General features: G+C 37.2%; 3 protein-coding genes across 7 annotated transcripts in view; 2 read left to right on the top strand and 1 right to left on the bottom strand.

Annotated features, from left to right (window-relative positions):
• Positions 1-7,881, bottom strand: part of Xpnpep3 (X-prolyl aminopeptidase 3) — a 73,688-nt gene extending 65,807 nt beyond the window's left edge. For 3 of the 5 annotated variants that reach the window (XM_047550659.1, XM_047550660.1, XM_047550658.1), the window contains exon 1: positions 7,482-7,878. In XM_047550659.1, the coding sequence (XP_047406615.1) occupies positions 7,482-7,545 (64 nt within the window). In that variant the 5' untranslated portion in view covers positions 7,546-7,878. Of the gene's footprint in view, positions 1-7,481 lie in introns of all 5 variants that reach the window. The other 2 variants (XM_047550662.1, XM_047550661.1) reach the window with 2 other exon arrangements.
• Dnajb7 (DnaJ heat shock protein family (Hsp40) member B7) lies at positions 1,491-2,426 on the top strand. Its single transcript, XM_047548448.1, has one exon. The coding sequence runs from the start codon at positions 1,491-1,493 to the stop codon at positions 2,424-2,426; it is 936 nt and encodes a 311-aa protein (XP_047404404.1).
• St13 (ST13 Hsp70 interacting protein) overlaps positions 7,801-22,335 on the top strand; it is a 34,213-nt gene continuing 19,678 nt past the window's right edge. Inside the window, exons 1-4 of the mRNA XM_047550663.1 lie at positions 7,801-8,271; positions 14,216-14,273; positions 16,407-16,482; positions 19,366-19,436. Of these exons, the coding sequence (XP_047406619.1) occupies positions 8,162-8,271; positions 14,216-14,273; positions 16,407-16,482; positions 19,366-19,436 (315 nt within the window). The 5' untranslated portion in view covers positions 7,801-8,161. The remainder of the gene's footprint in view (positions 8,272-14,215; positions 14,274-16,406; positions 16,483-19,365; positions 19,437-22,335) is intronic.

The following is a 22,335-nucleotide window of genomic DNA, read 5'->3' as shown; positions in this document are numbered from 1 at the left end:
TATTTTGCTGAAATACTACATCAGTTAAATGAGAAACTGCATGAAAATCATTTGGAGCAGTATAAGCAGGTGCTCAAATGGTGTTCAATATTATTACTGTTTTCAAAGGTAGGCAAATATAATCACATATGTGCTACACAAAAATACATGTAAGAACATACGCTGGAGAGAATTCAAATTACTTGAGTTGTAAGCATTTCACAATGCTTCTTGACAACCAGCAGAGTCTCTCTCTCTGATTCCTAATCACCACAAAGGCCGCTTCCCTCCATTGCACACTTCTGCCATGATGTTCAGCCTCACCTCAAGCGCTGAGGAATGGAGCTGGCCTTCAATGGACTAAGACCTCTGGAACCGTGAGCCCTCAAAGAAACCTTTCCTTGTCTACAGTTATTCTGGGCAGTCCTTTTAGTCAGCAGAGAAAAAGCTGACTAAAATACCCTCTATTGGAAGTACCATGAAAGTTGGTGCCTTTTGTTCATACTGTTATCAACGATGGCTAAATTTTTTTTGCCTTGAACAAAGTAGGTATTATTTTGAATATATAAATTATATTGAATACATAAACAACTAACTTCCAAAATCTTTAACTACATATTTCATAGTATTGAACTTTTTTTTTTTTTATACCAGGGATTGAACCCAGGGGTGTGCTTAACCACTGAGTCACATCCCCAGCCCTTTATTTTGAGACAGGGTCTCGCTAAGTTGCTGAGGCTGGCTTTGAACTTCTAATCCTCCTGCCTCAGCTTCCCATGCCAATGGGATTATAGGTCCGTACTACCATAGTAAACTTTAAATGGGTAAAGATACCATCTCAAATGACGCACCATTGGCATGCACTTTCTCCAGCAGTCTTCCTTAACATACTAGTCTGGGATCTGTGACTCTTACTCAGTTGTTTATTAGCCAGTGCTTCTTCCATCATTGCCTTTATTATATTGTAACTGAATCACCTGTTTATATCTTCTACTGAATTGTCTCAACTAAAATAAATGTCAACTACTTGAAATCTTTTTTTCACATAGTTCATTAATTGATTTTTTTCTAAACCAAAACATGGAAGAAACAGAAAGTAAGGCTCAGCAATCCAGAGGTCATATTACATAATGCTGTGATCATTAGAAAAAGGTCCTATTGGTTTATGACACATTGTTTGGGGCCTCTGGGGAAATACAGCAGAAACAGTGCAGAAGCTTCAGGATGGTCCGGCATGTCTCTAACCTAGCTCAATTTGGAAGTTCCAGTCCCTACTCCTACCCCAGAATGACACCATAATGCAGCCCTCTCTGACATAAACTTATAACTCTGCTTGCCACATAATCAGACTCCTAATGTCTCCTAGGAGTGGCCCATGGTAGTAATATTGCCTTTAATGTAAAATGTGCCTTTTTGCAGTCACTGCCTCTACCACCAACAACAGAGCCTGGGCTTCGAGGAAACAACAGTGCTCACTATCCAGTGTTTTGTTTCCAATAATCTGTTAAAACATGGTGGATTACTATGAAGTTCTCGGAGTACAGAGATATGCTTCACCCGAGGACATTAAAAAAGCTTATCGTAAAGTGGCACTTAAATGGCACCCTGATAAAAATCCAGAAAATAAAGAAGAAGCAGAGAGAAAATTCAAAGAAGTAGCTGAGGCATACGAGGTATTATCAAATGATGAAAAACGGGACATTTATGATAAATATGGCAAGGAAGGATTAAATGGTGAAGGTGGAAGTCATTTTGATGATGAATATGAGTATGGCTTCATATTCCGTAAGCCAGATGATGTCTTTAAAGAAATTTTTGGGGAAAGGGACCCATTTTCATTTCACTTCTTTGAAGACTCACTGGAGGACCTTTTAAATAGTCCAAGAAGTTTCTATGGGAGCAGAAGAGGTGCAGAATGCTTTTTCTCTACTGCCAGTGAACATCCAATTTCTGAGAGATTTTCTTTCTATGATGCAGGATATAGACCATATAATTTACTGGGGCCTGAGGGCCTTCCTTCATTCTCTTCCGTGGCATTTGATGACAGTAGGATGGGCAGCTATATATCTGTTACAACTTCAGGCAAAAGAATTAATGGCAGAAACATTAATACGAACAAAATTTTTGAGAACGATCAAGGAATAGAAGACATACAAGATGATAGTGAGTTGAAATCCTTCTTTGTAAATGGTGTAGCAGATGAAGAAAGCTTTCCAGAAGAATGCAGCTGCAGCAGACAGTCATTTAACAATTACTCACCTAATTTCTATAGCACCAAACATGTGCCTCAATATACTTTTGTGGACAATGATGAGCAAGGTATACCTTGCATTACCAGCAACCGGGATCCCTCTATTTTCTCAGCAGGATTCAAAGAAGATGGTAAGAGGAAAAAAAAGAAGCACAAAGAAGTGCAGAAAAAGAAGTCAACCAAAAGGAATCTCTAAATTGACTTTAGACACATTATGTTCATATAACATTTGAACATGACTCTGTGTGTTTTGGTTAATTACGGAGGTTTATAGATAACATTTGTTTAATACTATCCAAGGTTTTTAACCTTTTAAGCAGGTTTACGAACATTTGGTCTGTAGTTTGGATTAGGTATGTCAGAAAAAGATGAGCTTATGGTAACATGGTGATGATAAAACTTTGGAAAATCAAAAACATTTATTTTTTATTTGAGCTGTTTGCATATAGAATTTGTCTTCACTAGAGTTTATAACCTATTTCACTCCTTTTATCTAATTAAAACCACTATACAAACTTTTGAAACACGTATAGCATTAGGGGATAAAAATGTATTAAGATACATAGGTTCAGACTATATACTTATTCATGAAATGACTTTTATCCAGTGGAGACAGTGCATTTTATACATAACTTAAAGATAACTACAAATTAAAGTATAAAAGTATCTTCTTAGGTGTTGAAATAGTCATTTATATTTGTACACACATGTTCATACCTGTATTATTCACAATAACCAAGAGGAGGCAGTAACCCAAATATCCATCACAGATGAATGGATAAAATATGGTGTGTACACGCAAATAACATTCAGCCTTAGAAAGAAAATGTGTCATATGCTACAACACGGGTGAGTTTTCAGGACATTATGTTAACTGAAATAAGTCAGTTGCTCAAAGATAAATACTGTATGATTCACTTAGATAACATATCTAAGGTAGTACAATTCATAAAGAAAGTAGGATGTTGGTTACCAGGGATTGGGAGGAAAGGGAAAAAGAGGAGTTTATGGTCATGGAGTTTCAGATTTGCCAGATGAAAACATTCTGAAGACGTTTCACAACAATGTGAATATACTAATATAACTAAAGAGGATATTTAAAAGCGGTTAATACAGTAAATCTTATGTAACATGTATTTTAATCACAATTTTTTTTTTTCCTTTTTTTGTTTTGGTACCCAGTATTGAACCCAGGGGCCTTCAACCACTGAGCCACATCCCCAGACAGCTTCTTAAAATTTTGAGACATTGTTTCGCTAAGTTGTTGCAGCTGGCTTTGAACTTGTGATCCTCATGCCTAAACCTCCTGAGCACTGGGATTACAGGCATGCACCACTGCACCTGGCCACAATTTTTTTTTTAAAAGTCAGTATTATCCAGGGTTTCTTAGAGCAATCTGGCTGTATCATATATGGCAACCTATCATTCATTCACTTCTATTTTCATTTGAAGTGTGTACATAGGATCAACAAACTCATTACTCTAAAATACTACCTACAGCCTTTTAAATTAGGGTCATGCTGGGAGAAAACAGATGAGTCACAAATATATCAGATATCAAGCAAGTAGTGTGAGGTAATTATTTGCATATATTTGCTTCCTATTAAATGAGTTAACTTTGATTTCTACAAATACTTTCTGTAATGACTTCATTTTCAAAATATATTGTTTCTCAATCTTTTTTTTTCCCCCCAGCAGCATTTTTTGAGTACCTGCTATTTCTCAGACAGTGTTCTAGGTTCTTGGGGTATAACAGTGAACAAACAACAAAAATCTCAGCTTTTGCAGTTACAAACTAAACAATAAAAAAAATTAAAATACAGTCTGGTTGGGTGTGGTGGCACATGTCTGTAATCCCAGGGACTTGGAAGGCTGAGGCAGGAGGATCACAAATTCAAAGCCAGCTTCAATAATGCTGTGAGGCCCTCAACATCCTAGTGAGATCCCATTTCAAAATAAGAAATAAAAAGTTCTGGGGATGTAGCCTAGTGTTAAAGCACCTCTGGGTTCAATACCTGATACCCACCCCCACAAAAAAAAATTGCCAGTCTGGGCTACTGAACCCGATTCACAACTTTTTTTAGGTCTAAAAATTTGGGATATATGAATTGTAATTTTAGCTAAAGTAGCCAGGGAAAGTGGTTACATTCAACATGCAAAGGAAGTCAGGGTATCTGGTTAAAGAGAATTCCAGACAAAAGGAAGTAGCAAGTGCAATATCCCTAAGGCAGCTGCATAAGATGCATTAGAGAAGATGAATGTGTCAGATTAAAACAGCAAACAGATGAAGTTAGAAAGGTTGAAAGGAAGTCAGATAATGCAAAGACCTCTAGTGTGCACAATGGCTACCATACACAGGATAGGAAGTCACTGGAGGTTTTGAGAAAAAGAGTGACATAATGTGACATATTTTAATAAGACCCCTCTGGCCGCTGTTGAATATAAACTCAAAGTAAGCATGGAAATCACAATATTGCCATAAGTAAGAAATTATAGTGGTTTGATCCAGGTTGGTGGCAAAGAATGATAAAAATTTGGGATGTTCAATAGGTAGAGTCAAACAGAATATGCCAACAATTTGGGGACATGATAGAAGAGGATGACAGGGTTTTTGGCACAATGCAGCAAGTGGAAGAATGGAGTTGTCATTCGCTGAGATAGGATTGCAAGTTGTTAAGTTTTGGATATGCTACATTTGAGATGCTTAAATTTAGTAAGCACTGGAAAGAATTTCCTGCATTGTAATTGTATTACAATTATTTGCCTAAACCATCTCCTGTGAAAGCAGTTGCTTTTTTCACTCAGTGTTCATATTTGGTGCTCAATGTTTGTTGAGTGAGTTATCTGCAAACAGGTTTTTAAAAATACTGTCTTCTTGGGCTGGGGTTGTGGCTCAGTGGTAGAGGGCTTGCCTAGCATATGTGAGGCACTGAGTTCAATTCTCAGTACCACACAAAAATAAATAAAACAAAGGTCAACTGATAACTAAAAAAAATTTTTAAAAATACTGTCTTCAATATTTTCAGTATTTCCCTTTCCCATGTTAGACTTAAAGATATATTTTAAATGATTTACTCTTTTAAAATATAACAAATTTATGCATCACTAGTGCCTTATTTTGTCCTTAGATGACTGGATGGTGCTAACAGCATAGTTCATCTAATGAAATCTCTTAATTAGGTTTGCACATTTGGGATTGGGGGTGTAGCTCAGTGGTACAGCCAGTGTTTGGCTTGCAAGAGGTCCTGGGTTCAATTACCAGTGCATGTGCGCACGCGTGCACACACACACAAAGTGAAAAATACGATAAATTCACTTTAGGTATGCATGCCTTTCTTTTTCAGAGTATTAGGGATTGTTTTAAGTTGCTTAGGGCCTCATTAAGTTGCTGAGGTTGCCTTTAAACTCATGCTCCTATTGCCTCGGCCTCCTCCTGATTATAGGCATGAGCCTCCATGCCTGGCAGCAATGCATGACTTTCACAGAAGAGAAAGTCTTCCATAGTATTCAACTCTCTGCATGCAAAGCCTTTCTAAGGAAGAACTACTACAGATATTCAAAGGTTTATTTGTGAGTACCTCAGGCATGGAATTTTCAAATTCTAAAACTTAACAAAATTTCAGGATAACATAGTATTTACAATTCATGACTACTTTCCTGAGTTCCATGTCACTTGAGTCAAGACTCTGTTATCACACTTGGCTGTAGTGTCATTTGTTTTTTGGTCAAGACTCTATTATAACACTTGGTTACAATGTCATTGTTTGTTTGTCTATCTCCCTTTGACCAGAATGAACAACTCCAGGAAGTGGCAATTCATCCACAATGACTACTAACTCAAAAGTTACTGAATGAGGGGCTGGGGATGTAGCTGAGACATAGAATGCTTGCCTGGCATGTGTAAAGCCCTGGATTCAATCCCCTACCCTCCAAGAAAAAATTTACTTATTGCATTAAAATGCATTCTTTCTGGCTTACTCAATGAATAAAAAGTTCCAAAAGGACCCTACCAAGCCAGGATCATATCTACTGGTGGTATAACAGAAAAAGGACTAGATATAATTAATACAAGAGCTACCTGATGTAAAATCCCTGATTTGTGAATCTTCATCCTGTGTTTCAGTTCCTCTCAGATCATTCACTGAGTTAAAAAGGCCAATACATATTTAATAATAAGAAGTTCAACTTGCTTATTCTATGGAAGCAAACTGAAGCATAATGAATTAATTGTGAAAAGATCTTGGTATGTATAATGTAGTATCTAGTCCTATTTTGATTAACCAGGTTTACAAAGCCTCAAGAAAAACAAAAGGTCACAAGCAAAGGATGGTTTCAGCTCAAAAATCATGGACTGTCCTCTGTGATTTAAGACTGATCAATTGTACAATCTATCTTTTCACCTCCTCCCACCAACTTTCGGCATACAGCTTTACTATTAGAACTGAAGAGTAATTCTGTGCACTGGATGGTGATTTTTGTAGGAAATAATTAAGTTGGTAATATTACATTCCATTTTCAATGAATCCAAGTATAACATCATAAACAAATGCCAAGATATAGCTTTGATGTCCAGTATCATATCATCTGGTTCACATATTGGTCCCCCAAACTGAAATATGATCCAATGGCAGATTTGTCCACAAAGTAGATGATTCAGTTTTCACTTTTAAACTTTAGGTTCATCAGATTAATGTTTCCCGTCAGAGGACACCCGACAAAACATGGTTCCCCTTGTTCCTGGGCTCCTTCATCTTGTCATTACAAACAAAATTTACAGACCCCTGCAGCTTTTCTGAGAGAAATTGCTCAAAAGACTTGTTACCAAACATGTGTCTTGTATATTCTGAAGCCAGGTCTGGAATCAGCTCTTTTAAAACAAGGAGATAGGATTTTGGGATGACCTAACAGAAGCAAGAACTACTTGATGTGAAAGACTCTGTCACCTAAGCGAGTGTGACGATAACTGACAAACTTCTGTGTCCGAGTAACTTTGAAGACAGTCCCTCCGGGGGGGTGGCACACTGTTCTCTTTGCAGTCATGTCAGCTTCCCAGAATACCTCAACGGTAGAGAAAACACAGGGCCCACCCTTTTCCAGGAGCAGCCGATAAAGAAGAAATCCGCGGAAGCCCCCGCAGGAGAAGGGTCCGCAGAACCAGGGATCGCCTGAGACCAACTTAGACCTCTCTGGGGCGCCTCAGGTTTCTCAGAGAGCAAGCCCTGGAGGGGAAACCGTGGGAGGAGAGTCTAACCTGAGAGGCCGCGGGCGCTGGCTACGGCAGGAACCAGCTTGAGAGTAGAGAGTAGCCAAAGCATGACTGCCAGCTCACACGTCAGGAAGAGAAAGGCAAACAGGCCGCGAAGGAGCCGCCGGCACAGCCGCGTCGCCAGGAAACCTGACCAACCGCCCCTCCCCTTCCGGCGGGCGCCGCTCGCGGTCTTTCCTCCCGCGGCGGCGCAGAAGGCTGACGTCACGCCCGCGCCCGGCGATCAGGCCGCAGGGCCCTTTTTCACTAGGGCTTCGCGTACCACTTTAACGCCCACCTTCCCAGAATGTCCGATTCCAGTGGTTCACTGGAAGGGCCGTTTCCGGCCCGCTTGAAAGCGCCCATGTACAGGGCTTGACCCATCCGGGGAACTGCTTCAGAGTGTGGGATACATTTAAGAATGTTGGCGTAGAGAGGCAGGCAATAACGCGAACAGCCACACTTCTAGAAGATTCTAGGCCGCGCGCAGGAGCACGGGTAGAGGGAGACGCACTGAGCCAGCGAAGGACCCGGGGTCACGAGGCCGTTGGGGGGAGGAGCCAGCGGCCGGGGAGGTTCTAGTCTGTTCGGCCTCGCGGCATCCGCCCCCTTCTGCGCGGTCACGCTGAGCCAGCGCCCGGGCCTGGGAACGGGCCGCAGCCGCCTCCGCCTGCCTCTCCGCCACCATGGACCCCCGCAAAGTGAGCGAGCTCCGGGCCTTCGTGAAAATGTGTAAGCAGGATCCGAGCGTCCTGCACACCGAGGAGATGCGCTTCCTGAGAGAGTGGGTGGAGAGGTGAGACCCGCGCCCGGGACCGTTGGGGGCGGGAAGAGGGGGAGCTGGGCCGGAGCTGGCGCGGGGCGGCGGTCGCGGGCTCGGGGCCCCGGGGTGGCATCGCTCCCTGGCGGGAAGGGAGGCGACCTGTAGGGGTTAATGGAAGATCAGGAGCCTTCGATTGTGCAGGGGCCGGGAGTTAGTTGGGGGGCCGAGCTGGGGTCCCCGCCGCCTGAAGTCCCACGCTGTGTGCTGGAGAGGTGCACGCAGCCGACTGCAGGGACTGGGGCCCCGAGACTTTAAGAGCGAAGGGAGAGGCAGGAGAAGGCGCAACTCCTCGCCCTCGAGTGGGGTTGTTTGTCTTTCGCTGGCGTCCCGCTTTGGTCGCATTAACATGTGAGCTCCTTTATTCGCTATTCTTTTAGATAAGGTTATAAGTTTTACTATGAGAGTAACTATGTTGGGTCATTTTTACTTTACCTTACAGCTATTCCAACTGCGTAGAATCAGTTATCTTGGAAATCTCTTAGCATACCTCCGTTCTTAGTAGTACTTTCTCTCCAAACACTTGAAGGAAAGTGATTTTTCAAGAACCAGTGTGTTTCCAGCATGTGGTCTTGTTCTCTTGAACTCTGGAGTACCTTCTTACGTGCAAGGACTTATGTATTAACAGGCGTTTTGCCAGCTGCTGGGAAACTGTATGAGTAGTGCCTATTTAGGGATACAGACAAATACAAAAATTAGTTTTAAGGTTTACTCTATAGTAGAGATTAGCTGTCTGTGTGTTGGAGTACTACTTGAAGGAAAAGAGGGAGACCTTCCCCTGGGCGGTGATTGAGGGGAAAAAAATCACTACTAGCGAGAGGCTCTGTGTTCAATCCCCAGGAAAAAAAAAAAATCACTAGTAGTGGGGAATTTAAAAGCGATAAACAGCCTGCGAGGAGTGGCGCATGCCTGTAGTCCCAACTTCTCAGGAGGCTGAGGCAGGAAGATCACTTGAGCTCAGGAAGCGGAGGCCAGCCTGGCAGTGTAGCAAGACCACTTCTTAAAAAAGAAGGGAGAGAGATAACATGCAATTGCATTTCACTAGAATGAATAACAACTCTGCAAAGCACTGTGACTCCTAAGAGGTAACTACCATAATAGCATAAACGTTAATCTGTTTTAGTAATCTTTTTATAGGGGAAAGTGAACTCATGATTATCAAATATTTGGATGAGCATTTCTTTGAGCAATCTTGTTATAAGGGAGAAACTATGTTAAAAATCTATCATTGCTGGTATAATGGTTTAATTTTTTTCCTTTAAGAAGTTTTTCAGTTTTTTCTCGCCAACAGTTTTCTAGCATTGATTTTTACTCAGAACATTTAAAATTATTATACTAACTTTATAGCTATTATTAATGGTTAAGAAGAATCCTAATTTCTAAACTCCTTAAAAACAAAACCAACTCACAAGTTGCTGTTGGATAAATGCAAGGAGTAGGAATTGACTAAATTTTAATCATTTTCTCTGTTGAAAAACTTGTTCCAAAAGCCTCACTTAAGGTATTTCTGTACTTTAATTAATAAATTGTTCCTAAAGTTCCAGGTAAAACAGATACACCATCGGAAGAAATGACTGGCACCAAGAGTGAACATTTTACTGAGTGAACATTTTTTTTTTTTTTTTTTAATCACTAGAGAGGAGGAGAGGACCATGAAGAAAAGTTAAAACATATCTAAGACCAGTGTTGAAACTTGTGCTGGAGAAATTAGATTATGATTATGTTAGAGAGTCCCAATTTAAGGTCTGCAAAATATTTGCTTAGCATTACTGTTCCCCAAAATAATCATGCATTTTTCTTTAATATTTCTTATAGGTAATTCCATGGATAATTCCAGTTTTTCTTTTTTGATTCCACGTATATTTTTCTTTTGGAATTCTAAATTGTGTGTTTTGAATATGGGGTGAAATATCTTGGCATGCGTAGAGTTCTTTGAACTTAAATTGGAATTTTAATAGAAGCTTTTGCTGTCTTAATTTAAACTTTCATTTTTATAGGCTTTTAAGACTATTGGGTTTGTATCAGTTTCCTTCTTTGCATTCATATTAGTCATAAAGCAGTCCAGTATTTTAGCAAATTAGACTGAATGTGGAGACTTCCAAATCCAGGAATATCAATTGTACTACTAGGATTCCTTGAGTTGAAACCTTGCCAGAGTTCTCTCTCAGGTGCTTTTCTTAGATGTTGAAGAACATTTTATCTGCTATGATTGCTGTCAGTTTATAGCTTACAATTTTATTTGATGTAAGAAATTTATTAGCTTAACCTTTTAAATTATACAGAGAGAGAACACAATAGAAATTCTCATGTTACACATAAAATGAGAAAAATCTGAACTAGTGGTCAATGGGAATCCAGGAAGACTGTTCTTTTCAACAAGTATATTTTGAGGTATTTTCATTTTACTCTTTATTGAGGGGGAAGTGTTGTCTGACCCTGTTTCTCCCATTTAATAATAATTTTATATCTTGTGCTTTTATTAATTTATTTCATGGTAATTTAATTAAGGGGAGTGTCTTTGTATCCATCCCCACTCCCTGGCACAGAGCATGGCACATGACTTTTTTTTTTTTTTTTTTTTTTTTTTTTTTTTTTTTTTTTTTGCGGTGCTGGGGATCGAACCCAGGGCCTCATGCTTGACAGGCAAGCACTCTGCAAACTGAGCTATCTCCCCAGCCCTGTAAATATTTTAAAGAGTAGCAAATAATGCATTTCTATCTTAAATATAGAATTTAAAATACAACATCCCATTTTTTTTAGCATCTACATAACTGCCTATAGCATGGATTGAAGATTTTAATTCATTTAAGAGAATTATGAATTATCTTGTGTGACCCTATATGAGGAATGCCTTTGTACTAGCCCTACCTAATTAGGGCTATGACATAAAATCCTGTACCAGCAAAGTCCACATGGCAATATTTTGCTGGAAACTAATTTGTTCTAGATTTCCGCTGCATAAATTGAACTCTTTGTAGCTATAAATTGGTGTTAACTTGTAGTAAGGAACTAGAACTTGGAATGTGAGAAACTCCACCTAGTTTATGAATAAACTTTCTTTTGCTTAATTTTTAAAATATTTCTGAACAATTTCTGAATGAAAGAAGAATAGAAAAACATTACAAAGAAGTATTTTTTGCCAAGTGATTTGAGAGTAAGCTTTCAGCATATGCCCCTCAATACCATTGAATTTTTGTTTCCTGTAAACAAGAATAGTCTTGAAAATAAAATCATCAAACTCAGGAAACTAAGATGGATACATTAATACTATCTAAATCTCAGAATTACAGTGTTAAACTTAGTTGTCATGTCTCTTATCTCCTTCATTGTGAAACAATTTTTCCGTCTTACCTCGACTCTAATGACCATGAATGTTGATGTCGAAGTTTGAATATTACAACTCAGTTATTTTTGTAGATTTTCCTCAATGTGGATTTGCCTGATTATTTTTCTTAGAATTAGATTTAACGTAATACGTTTCTTGGCAGGAATATCACTTCCCAGAGTTACACTGTTGAGACTGTTTGAATGTAACCCTAAATACATTCCTGAGCTGCATTTTGAAACTTAGGAAAACAACAGCTTAAGAAGCCTGTGACTTGGTTAAAATTCAACTACAAAGAACTAGTGTTTGATTACTGTGCCCTTTTGAAAAGTAACTTTTCCTATAGAAATAAGTTAGTGGTGTTTATATGCCTGCTCCTTACCACTGAATCATTTTATGTTGCTGAACTAAAAATATAAATATCTTGGATTAAGATGTTATTTATTTTTGTCATACAGGAAGCATTCCTTTTTAAGGGTGCTGAGTAATTGATTTTTTTTTTTGTAACTATCACATTAAACAGAAAAAGTGCAATTTTTCTTGAGTGGCTGATGCTTATAAGAAATTCCAATTTTTGTTGCTGTTCCTTTTGCTACTTTGCATTTTTACTTTTGTTTCATGTTGGGTTCATCAAGAGATTAAGATAGTAGAAAGGCAAACTACAAGTGAGAAGATAATTTGCAACACATACAACTGACAAAGGGCTCATGTGCAGAATATAAAAAGAATGCCTACGAATAAAGATAGCCTAAAGGAAGGCTGGGTTTGAGTTGAACTTCACAAAAAGACTATATTTGAACAGTCAATAAATATTTTAAAATGGATGCAACACAATGAGATGCTACTACACACTTATCAGAAAGGCTAAAAGATGCCAGGTTGGTGGTGCATGCCTGTAATCCCAGTGGCTTGGGAGGCTGAGGCAGGAGAATCCCAAGTTCAAAACCAGCCTCAGCAATTTAGCGAGACCCTAAGCAACTTGGTGAGACTCAGTCTCAAAATATAAAGGGCTGGGGATGTGACTCAATGGTTAAACACCCCCTGGGTTCAATTCCCAGTGTTTAAAAAAAAAAAAAAAAAAAAAAAAAGGCTAAAAATTATTTGCCACACTGGAGATTAAACTCAGAACTGCACACATAACGAAGCAAGTGCTGTACTAGTAATCTATGTCTCAACCTTACTCTTTCTCTATTCTCAATTTTGAGACAAAGTCTTACTAAATTGTGTAGACGGGCCTTGAAAGAGTGATCCTCCTGCCTCAGACTTCCAAGTATCTAGGATTATGGGTATGTGCCACCACACCTGGCTAGAAGGCTAAGCCAAGTGTTATACAAGATTTAGAACAGCTGGAATGCTCTCCCTTTTCTGTTTTTGTTTTTTGGTACTGAGGATTAAACTCAGGGGTGCTCTGCCACTGAGGTTTATGCTTAGCCCTTTATTTCTTTCTTTTCAATTTTGAGATAGGGTCTCACAAAATTGTCCGGGCTGGCCTCAAATGTACAATCCTCCTGCCTCAGTGTGCTGAGTAGCTGGGATTACAGAAGTTCAAGACTAGCCTTAGCAATTTAGCAAGACCCTGTCTCAAAATAAAGCAGTGGGAATGTAGATCAGTGGTATTGTACCTCTGGTTTAAATCCCTGTTTCCAAAAACAAGTTTTTTTGGAAAACTGGTATCCACTTAAATTCAGCCTATCCTGTGTCCACAAATTCTACCCAACTGAAATGAATATAACCGTAGAAACCTCAGTCTAGTTAAAATCAGCACTTTAGTGTGGTATCTTGGAATAGGTGCCTGTTTTCCAAGTTAATGAATCCTTTTTTTATGCAGAAGTTAATGACTTCTTTTTTTAATTGTACCTGCTTTGTTGTTTGTTTTTGACCTTAAATTCATCAAACATTTTAGTCACTGTGCTTTTGGCATGCAGCCCACATGCTCTAGGGTTTATTTCAAATGGAGCATAGAACATTCTTTGGTCATTTTTCTTTGTTTTTGTTGTGTGCATGTAATTCATAGTGTTGCTGTGGATTCTTTGGGGAAGGAGGATTTGCAAGGCCTTAGAGGAAGTCTTAATGGGTGAAGTTTAGAGGTGATAAGGAGGAGAAAATGTGTAATGTGAGGAATATGTGAATATATATAAGATCCTTATAGGACTGAGGTGAAACAAACATTTTGAATAATTGTGACTACATAATTATTTCATAAGTTGCCTGTTTGAATTTAAATATTTGCTAAATGTTAGTCTAAGATTTGAGTTTATAATTACCTACTGAATTTTAAGCTAACAACTTGTATGAATGATTTTGTCATTGCATGTTGACTTCTCTTATTTTTCCTCTGGTATTAGGCACAGAGAAGTTGTATAGTTAGATTTATTAAATTTATAGAGACAGGGAAAGGGTTTCATTAACCAGTATACTAAAAATAAAATTTGAAACTGAAAAAAAAATTGATCATAATAATACCAAAGTATTCAAAATAATTGAAAACATTTCTAAGTTTTGAAAGGGTGGCCATCTAAACATCTTTTAGGCATAGACATGTTGCTTGACTTAGTGAAATTTAATTTTCTAAATTTTTTTTTTCTCATCTTTAAGCATGGGGGGTAAAGTACCACCTGCTACTCATAAACCTAAATCAGAAGAAAATATCAAGGTAAGTTTTAATTTTATTCATGTGTTTAATGGTAAAATGTAAAATTTCTTAGGGAGTATTTTTTTAACTACTGCTTTCAAATTAGCATTCCCAATTTTCCCTAAGATCACTTGGAAATAAGATCTTTAAGACATTTGTTTGTCTTTATAAAATTTGTTTTTAGACCAAATCTATGAAAATTGATTTAAAACTGAGAATTTGAGGTTAAATAATTCACTCGGTTTTAAAATTAATATTATTCATATGTTGTATTCTTGGCCTGTAAGTGGTAAACTCTGTGATGGTGTGTATCCGCAGTCTTCATAATTGTCTCTTTAATACCTCGCCCACTGTGTTATGCATTGTAGGTCCTTTATTTGCAAAATAAATGAACAAGGATCCCAAATCAGTAATTTTTAAATTTTTTCTGTCTTATCACCTGAGGGATGTTTCTGAGTATGAATCAGTGTGCTTGTTTGGCATATTCTCCGGAAGGATGCGTAAGATCAGGTGGAATTTCCAGTAGCTAAAGTTTGAAAATGAGGGAGTAAATATACTCTGCAGTATTTTTAAAACACTTGCTTCAGTATTTTTTTTCTCCTATTTTGTGCCTTCATGTTTGAAAGATTTTTTCCTCCCAAGTTTTCTGATTAGCTGTCTTGTTTTAATTTGATTTTTAAATTGTTATTTTTTTCTTGTACCCAGGGGTGCTTAACCTCTGAGCCACATCCTCAGCCCTTTTTTAGACAGGGTCTCACCAAGTTATTAGGGCCTTGCCAGGTTGCTGAGGCTGGCCTGAACTTTTGATCCTCCTTCCCACCCTCCTGAGCTGCTGGGTTACAGGCAAGTGACACTGTGTCCGGCCTTGATTAGGTATCTTAAATTAATTTGCTATTTTATTTAGAACCATTAATATGGTTTTTATCTATTTAGATGTGGAAAAAGAAATTTTTATCTGTGAACTTCTGATATGAACCTTGTAATGAGAAAGGTTAATAAGCAAAAACTCAAAAAGTAGTTAACCCTTTTTAGATGTCCTTTTACCAGTTTGATATTTTCAGAGCCCTTGATACTTTGCATTTGATAAAAATATATGGAAACAAAATTATGTTTAGCCTATGTGCTAACTTTTAAAAATTAGTCTAATTTAGACTTAATAACTGGTCTTAAGTATATGCTAACTAATGTGTTTAGCAGATTTTCATGTTTGGTAGAGACTCAAAACATATTTTGTATGATGCTGGGATTTTGATTTTAATTTTTAAAAAGCAAAGGCAGAAGGAACTTAAATAATTCTGACATACTAATACAGATGAATGAATAGATGCAGTGGGCTGCTTGCAGTGTATTCTCTGAAGATATATAGCATTATTAAATGGAAAAGGTAAAGTGCAGAGTTATCTCATACACATAGAATGTATTTTATATGTGATGTACAAGAAATCACACTGGTTACTCACAGAATGGAATGGAAATTTGGTTTCCATCTTGTACATGTTTAAATTCTTTGAATTTTAATTGTTCTTTACAGTTTTGTAAACCCTTATTTGCAATTATAAAACTGAATGACCATTGAAAAATAAAAGTTTTAGTAAATTTGGTAGTAAAATATTATCTGAATGGACTGTTCATAGTCTCATTTTGTTTTGAAGGCAGATTCTTGATAGGTTGTCCAGGCTGACCTCAAACTCTTGGACTTTCGTGATCCTCCTGCTTCAGTCTCAAGTAACTGGACCTTCAGGCATTCCACTGTGCCTGGCTATTACAGTCTTTATACCACGAATTATGAATATTTGAACTTTATTTTGCAAAAGTAATAATTATTTGTGGAGAGTTTTAGGCTATGGTACCCTTTAAGTGCATTACATAATATATTGTATATGCATTGAATTCAATTTCTAGCATCCCAGAATTTTTAAGTTCACAAACACATTATCCTGAAAGATTTGAATGAGGGACTGGACCTATAGTTATTAAAAAGGACAAACACAAAACTGAAGGTTACCAAAATAAAACAAAGGAACATTAGTTAACTAAGATACAATGTATGTGGACAGTGTATATGTTAATTTTTATAAGTGGGTATGCATATATATCACATATATGGTGTGTTATTAAATACTCACATGGCACCGTTTCCATTCCCTTTGCTAGGAAGAAAAAACAGATAGCAAGAAGACGGAGGAAAACATAAAGAGAGATGAGCCATCAAGTGAGGAAAGTGATCTGGGTGAGGAGACAGTTTGTATTTGATAATCTTATGATGCTGAGTCAACTTTTATTGGAGTAACAAAACCCGCACTGATAGAAATGGTTGTTAATGAGCTACAAATGAAACTCAGAAGTCTTCTAGTAGCCATATTTTGAAAGGTGAAAGGGATTAAATAAATCCTCAAAATATAATTCTACTTAAACCAGTGATGTATTGGTTAAAATAATAAAGCCTAAACTGAACATGGTGGCACACACCTGTAATCCCAGCTACTTGGGAGGCAGAGGTAGGAGGGATTACAAGTTCAAGGCCATCCTGGGAAATTAGCAGGAACCTGTGTCAAAAATAAACAAAATGGCAGTGAATGTAGCTCAGTAGTAGAGTGGGGTTCAGTCCCCAGGACTGCCCATTGAAAAAAAAAAGAAAAAATTAACAACTACATAGTGATGTAAAAAAATACTTTGAGTTATTTTCCTAAATTGTCAAAGTCCACAGTTTATTTTACACATGAAGCATCTCAATGTAGATGTTGCATTTTCATTAAATAATTCAGACTTCTGATGTTTGTGTTTGAAAAGTTGGATCACATACTCAGTTTTGTATTTAACATGGTTTAAAAGTTTTCCAGTAACTGAATTGAGTAACAAATTTTCCTTTAGTACTTGAATTCATGTTGATAAAACTGGTTCATAATTAGAAGAATTAATATCCATGCCATGAGGGTGTTTTTGGTTTTGTTTTTAAGGCCACAGACAAAACTTTTGAGACTATAAATATACTTCAATTATTAATTGGGCAGTCTTTTATGTCACAGAACCTATCTAAAAGCTAAAGAAAAATACTTACAGTTTTTCAACTTTTGAATCAGTTGATAGTCAATTGTTAAAGATTTTCTTGTCTTTTATGTGCAGTTTGGTGGCTTAATTGAACGTCTTTATTATAAAGGGTCTATTTTAGTCTTTCTCAATTTTGATAACTATAATAGTTTTTACTAATCCTCCCCCCAAAGCATTTTATATGCACAAATCAAACTTTTTTAGTTATACAGGCTCAGTATGTTATAAATAGATTAAACATTTAAAGTCTGTAACTTTTTCAGTTTTACGTTGACCAAGTTTTGGAGGTGTAACATACAACATGGTGACTATAGTTAATATGCTGTATGCTTAAAATTTGCTGAGAGATGAGATTGAGTGTTCTCACTAAAAAACTGAAAAGTAAATATGTGAGATGATGAATAGGTTAATTAACTTATTGAGAGGAATCATGTCATAATATATACATCTATACTGTCATTAAATACCACATTGGCAGCTGGGGATGTAGCAGTGGTAGAACACGTGTGCCTATCTATTCCTGAAACTGCCCCCCTCCCTCAACAAAGTTTTGTAAACCTTAAATATATACAGTGTTAATTGTCAATCATACCTCAGTTTTAAAGTATTTTTGGAGAATTGCTAATTCTGATTTCAGGTGACTAATTTCAATGTCATTGATTTTTTGGGGGGTGGGAATTGAACCCAGGGGTGTGTAAAACTGTGAGCCACATTCCCAGCCCTTTTATATATTTTATTTTGAGGCAGGGCTCAGGACCTCACTAGTTGCTGAGGCTGGACTCAAACTTGTGATCTTCCTGCCTCAGCCTCCCAACTACTGGATTATAGGCATATACAGCCACACTCAGCCACTTTGTAACTTGAAAATGTTTTGTATGTAAGTTGTTGTTTTGCTCTGTTGGTATAAGTGGTACTTGTCCTTCCACCCAAAATTTGTCATGCCTCTTTTTATGTTTTACTGTTTTGGTTACAGTACTAGCCTTAGGACTTGATTCTGTAAAAATAGTATGTCTATGTTAAAATTGAAATTTGTCCATACTATATTTCAGTATAATAATTACAATAAAGGTAATTAGCATTTCATTTTTGGAAATTCCTGTATCACTATTTACTAGTGTTATCTGCATAAATATTTTTTAATTGGGGGGGTTGCTGAGTATTGAACTCTAGAGCACATTACCAATGAGCTACATCCCCAATTGTTTTTTGGGAGGGGGCGGGTCTCTTAAACTAAGTTGCTGAGACTGGCCTTGAATTTGCAGTGCTCCTGCTTCAGCCTCCCAAGTTGCTGGAATTATAGGTGTGTGCCACTATACCTGGCTTAAAATATCTATTTTTTGGTACTGGAGATTGAACCCAGGGGTGCTGTACCACTGAACTACATACCCAGTCCTTTTTATTTTTTTATTTTGAGACAGTCTTGCTAAATTGCTTACAGTCTGACTAAATTGCTGATGCTGATCATGAACTTGTGATACTCCTATCTCAGCTTCCGGAGTTGCTGGAATTACAGGTGTGGACCATCATGCCTGACATATTTTTTAAAAATACGTTGTATGGGCTGGGGAGAGAGCTCAGTTGGTAGAGTGCTTGCCTCACATACACAAGACCCTGGCTTCAATCCCCCAGCACAACAAGCAAATCAATAAATTAAATAAAATACATTGTAGTAAATCATTGTGTAGAAAAAAGTTGATCTGCATTGCTTTGACACGAGTAAATCATTATCGTTTGTGTATAATACTAGAAACTGTACACACCAGCATTCTCACTACAAATCCAATTATAACTATCCAGTATGATACAGCAGTTGAAGGGGTAAGTCTTCCTAAAACATAAGACTTAATTGTATTTAACAGGTATTAGAATTAAAATATTCGACTCAGTGATGCTGGCCATAACTGAATATACCAATATGAATATGCAACTATGAATACAAACTGAATATACAAATACTCAACTCAGTTATGTTGGCCATAGTTCATCCATTTTTAATACTTCAATAAGAATACTGAATCTACATTGTACAATACAGGTCTTAATACTATTTTCTCATGTTTGGCAGAAATTGACAATGAAGGTGTAATTGAACCAGACACTGATGCCCCTCAAGAAATGGGAGATGAAAATGCAGAGGTAAGTTCACTATCTCATTCTCTGCTATTATAAGGAATGTGAAGTTTCCCCACTGTTGGAATTATTTTATGATATGACTTGGAGAAAAACATTTCTTAAATCTTTTGCTCAAGGCATTTAGCCAGGCATTTTATTTTACTACTTATATACCTGATTTGTGAAAATCTCCTGCTTATTTGGTCTCTAAGTTTGTATCTGGCTTAATTACTCTGTAAAGTTAATAACATTCACCTAAAGTATGTACTTAGAAATAGAATTGTGAACTTTAGATTTTGTAGAAGGAAATGAGGGCGGGGTATGAAAAATGGTGGAATGAGACAGACATCATTACCCTATGTATATGTAGGATTACACGAATGGTATGAATCATGGTATGAATAAACATCGTGTACAACCATAGAAACGAAATGATGTACCCCATTTGTGTACAATAAATCAAAATACACGGTAAAAAGTTAAAAGATTAAAAAAAAAAAAAAAAGAAATAGAATTGTGTCTTAGTGGGATATCTAATGCCACATTGTTTTCCAAAATACTTTTGTCTAAGGAGTCCTCAAAGATCAGGAGATTTAATTCCTGAAAGGATGACTTGAAAAAGTTTTAGATTTGTGGTGTTCCAAAAGGTTTTAGCACATGAGCATTTATTATCTTTGTAGTAAGGAGTAGAAATTAGGAAAAACTGTAAAAAAGCTTCCTGGTGACTGATGAGGGAGGAAATGCTTAGAAGCACTCAATTATAGCAACTTAAAATATTGGTTTATATCCTCAACACTTGATACTGTCAGAGTTCATCTTTGCCAGTCTTATGTAGAATTAATATGTCCTTGTTTTTATTTATTTTTTAAAAATTTTTTTAGTTGTCAATGGATCTTTTATTTTATTTATTTATATGCGGTGCTGAGTTTCAAACCCAGGGCCTCACACATGCCAGGCAAGCGCTCTACCTCTGAGCCACAACTCCAGCCCCCCTCCTTGTTTTTAATTTGCATTTTCCTGATTTCTTACAAGGTTGTACATTCTAATGTCTTTCATTTATTCAGTTATTTGTAAATTCTGTCCAGACCCTTTCCCAATTTTACTACTAGGTTGTTCCTCTCTTGCTTTTACTAATTTCTAGCTCATTTTAGTATTTTGGATACTAGCAATTAGTTTACCTGTCAGTGTCACTATTGAAGAATTCCTTTTCTCACTAATGATAAAATAATACTTATTCCATATGTGTCTGGGTCAGTGGTCTTTTTGTTGTATTTGCCTAATTTTTTCTGTGCACTGATGCCACATTGTCTTTAATATAACTTTCTTTTACGCTTTGTCACTTGGTAGGACAGGAACCCCAAAACCTTCAGTAGTATTTTGGCTGGTTTTGGCCCTTTGTTTTTCCATATAAATTTCAGAATCAGCTGGTGAAGTCTCCCTTTCCTCTAGATTAGGCTTCTCCCATTAGAATTACATTAAGTTGAAATAAAGTTAGGGAAAGAACATATCTCCTCTCTTGAGATTAACTATCTGTGAATGTTTTATCTAACTTTTAATTCTTTTTAAAATGTCTTTCAGTAACTCCTAACATTTTCCTATAAGTCACATGCGTGTTTGTCAAAAACAGATGCAAGCACTTTTTGTCACCATTTGAAATCCTTAAAAATTGTATGACCTATTTATTGATGGGATTCTTTGACTTCAGCGTGTCTAGGTTTTTAGTAACTTTTTGTCTTCTCTTTGGGATACATGGGGCATCTTAAATTCTAAGGTTGTTAATGTTCTTTAGCACTGGAACATCTTCCACTTATTTCTTTAAAATATTGAATCCTCCTCTCTTCTCCCTTATTCTGGAACCTGATTAGATATGTATGTAAGGTTTTTTCACTATTAAGCTTCATCTTTTTATTATGAGTTATGTTTATTTTCTAGTCTAATAGTTCTGTTGATTTTAATTTTTTTGTAGTTGTATATCATGCCTTTATTTGTTTTTCTTATGCAGTGCTAAGGATTGAATCCAGTGCCTCACATGTGCTAGGCAAGCACTCTGCCACTGACCTACAGCCCAAGCCTCCTGTTGATGTTCTGTTTGCAGCTGAGTGTGGTAGCACATGCATGTAATCCCAGTTACCTGGGAGGCTGACACAGGAGCATCATAAGTTTGAGGCCAGCCTTTGCATTTTAGCAAGATTCCTGTCTCAAAATTTATAAAAACGGTCTAGGGTGTTTCTCAGTGATAAAGTGCCCCTGGGTTCAGTCTCCAGTGTGTGTGTTGGGGGAATGTTTTTCATTTTGATACTTTACTTTCTCTTTCATTCTTCTGATTTTTTGGTGCTGGGGATCCAACGCAGGGCTTTAGTACATGCAAGGCAAGCACTCTACCAACTGAGCTATAATCCCCAGCCCCACTTTGCTTCTTTTTAAAGTCCACTTGGTTTTTGATAAGTCTTTTGCTTTTTACCTATTTTCAGAATTTGCTTTAATTAAACACATTAAGTTCTGTAGAACTTTCGTTGGTCTTATTCTCTTATTTTTTCTGGCTCTTATTGAGGTGACTTGTTTACTTGTGCTCTGTGTGTTCATGTGTGCGTTTTATTTTGACCATGAGTTCTTTGGTTTTTTTGGGCCTTGCCTTTGGAAAAATTTTGAGGCCTGGGTAGAAGGTGTGTTCCTCTACAGAAGAGTATATTTGCTTCCATTCGGGCTGGGGAATGTGGCTCAATTGGTAGAGTGCTTGCCTCATAAGCACAAGGCCCTGGGTTCAATCCCCAGTACTGAAAAAAAAAAAAAAAAAAAAGCTCTGACTTGGCACTATAAACATGTTTGTTTTAACTACACAGGTAATGTGGAATTCCAGACCAGCTTTTACTTTTGACTTCTCAGGAGAGGGTTTTGTTTTGTTTTGTTTTGTTTTGTTTTCTTT

The sequence above is a fragment of the Sciurus carolinensis genome, chromosome 4, assembly GCF_902686445.1.
Source record: "Sciurus carolinensis chromosome 4, mSciCar1.2, whole genome shotgun sequence".
NCBI lineage: Eukaryota > Metazoa > Chordata > Mammalia > Rodentia > Sciuridae > Sciurus > Sciurus carolinensis.
This window is presented reverse-complemented; position numbering and strand designations above follow the sequence as displayed.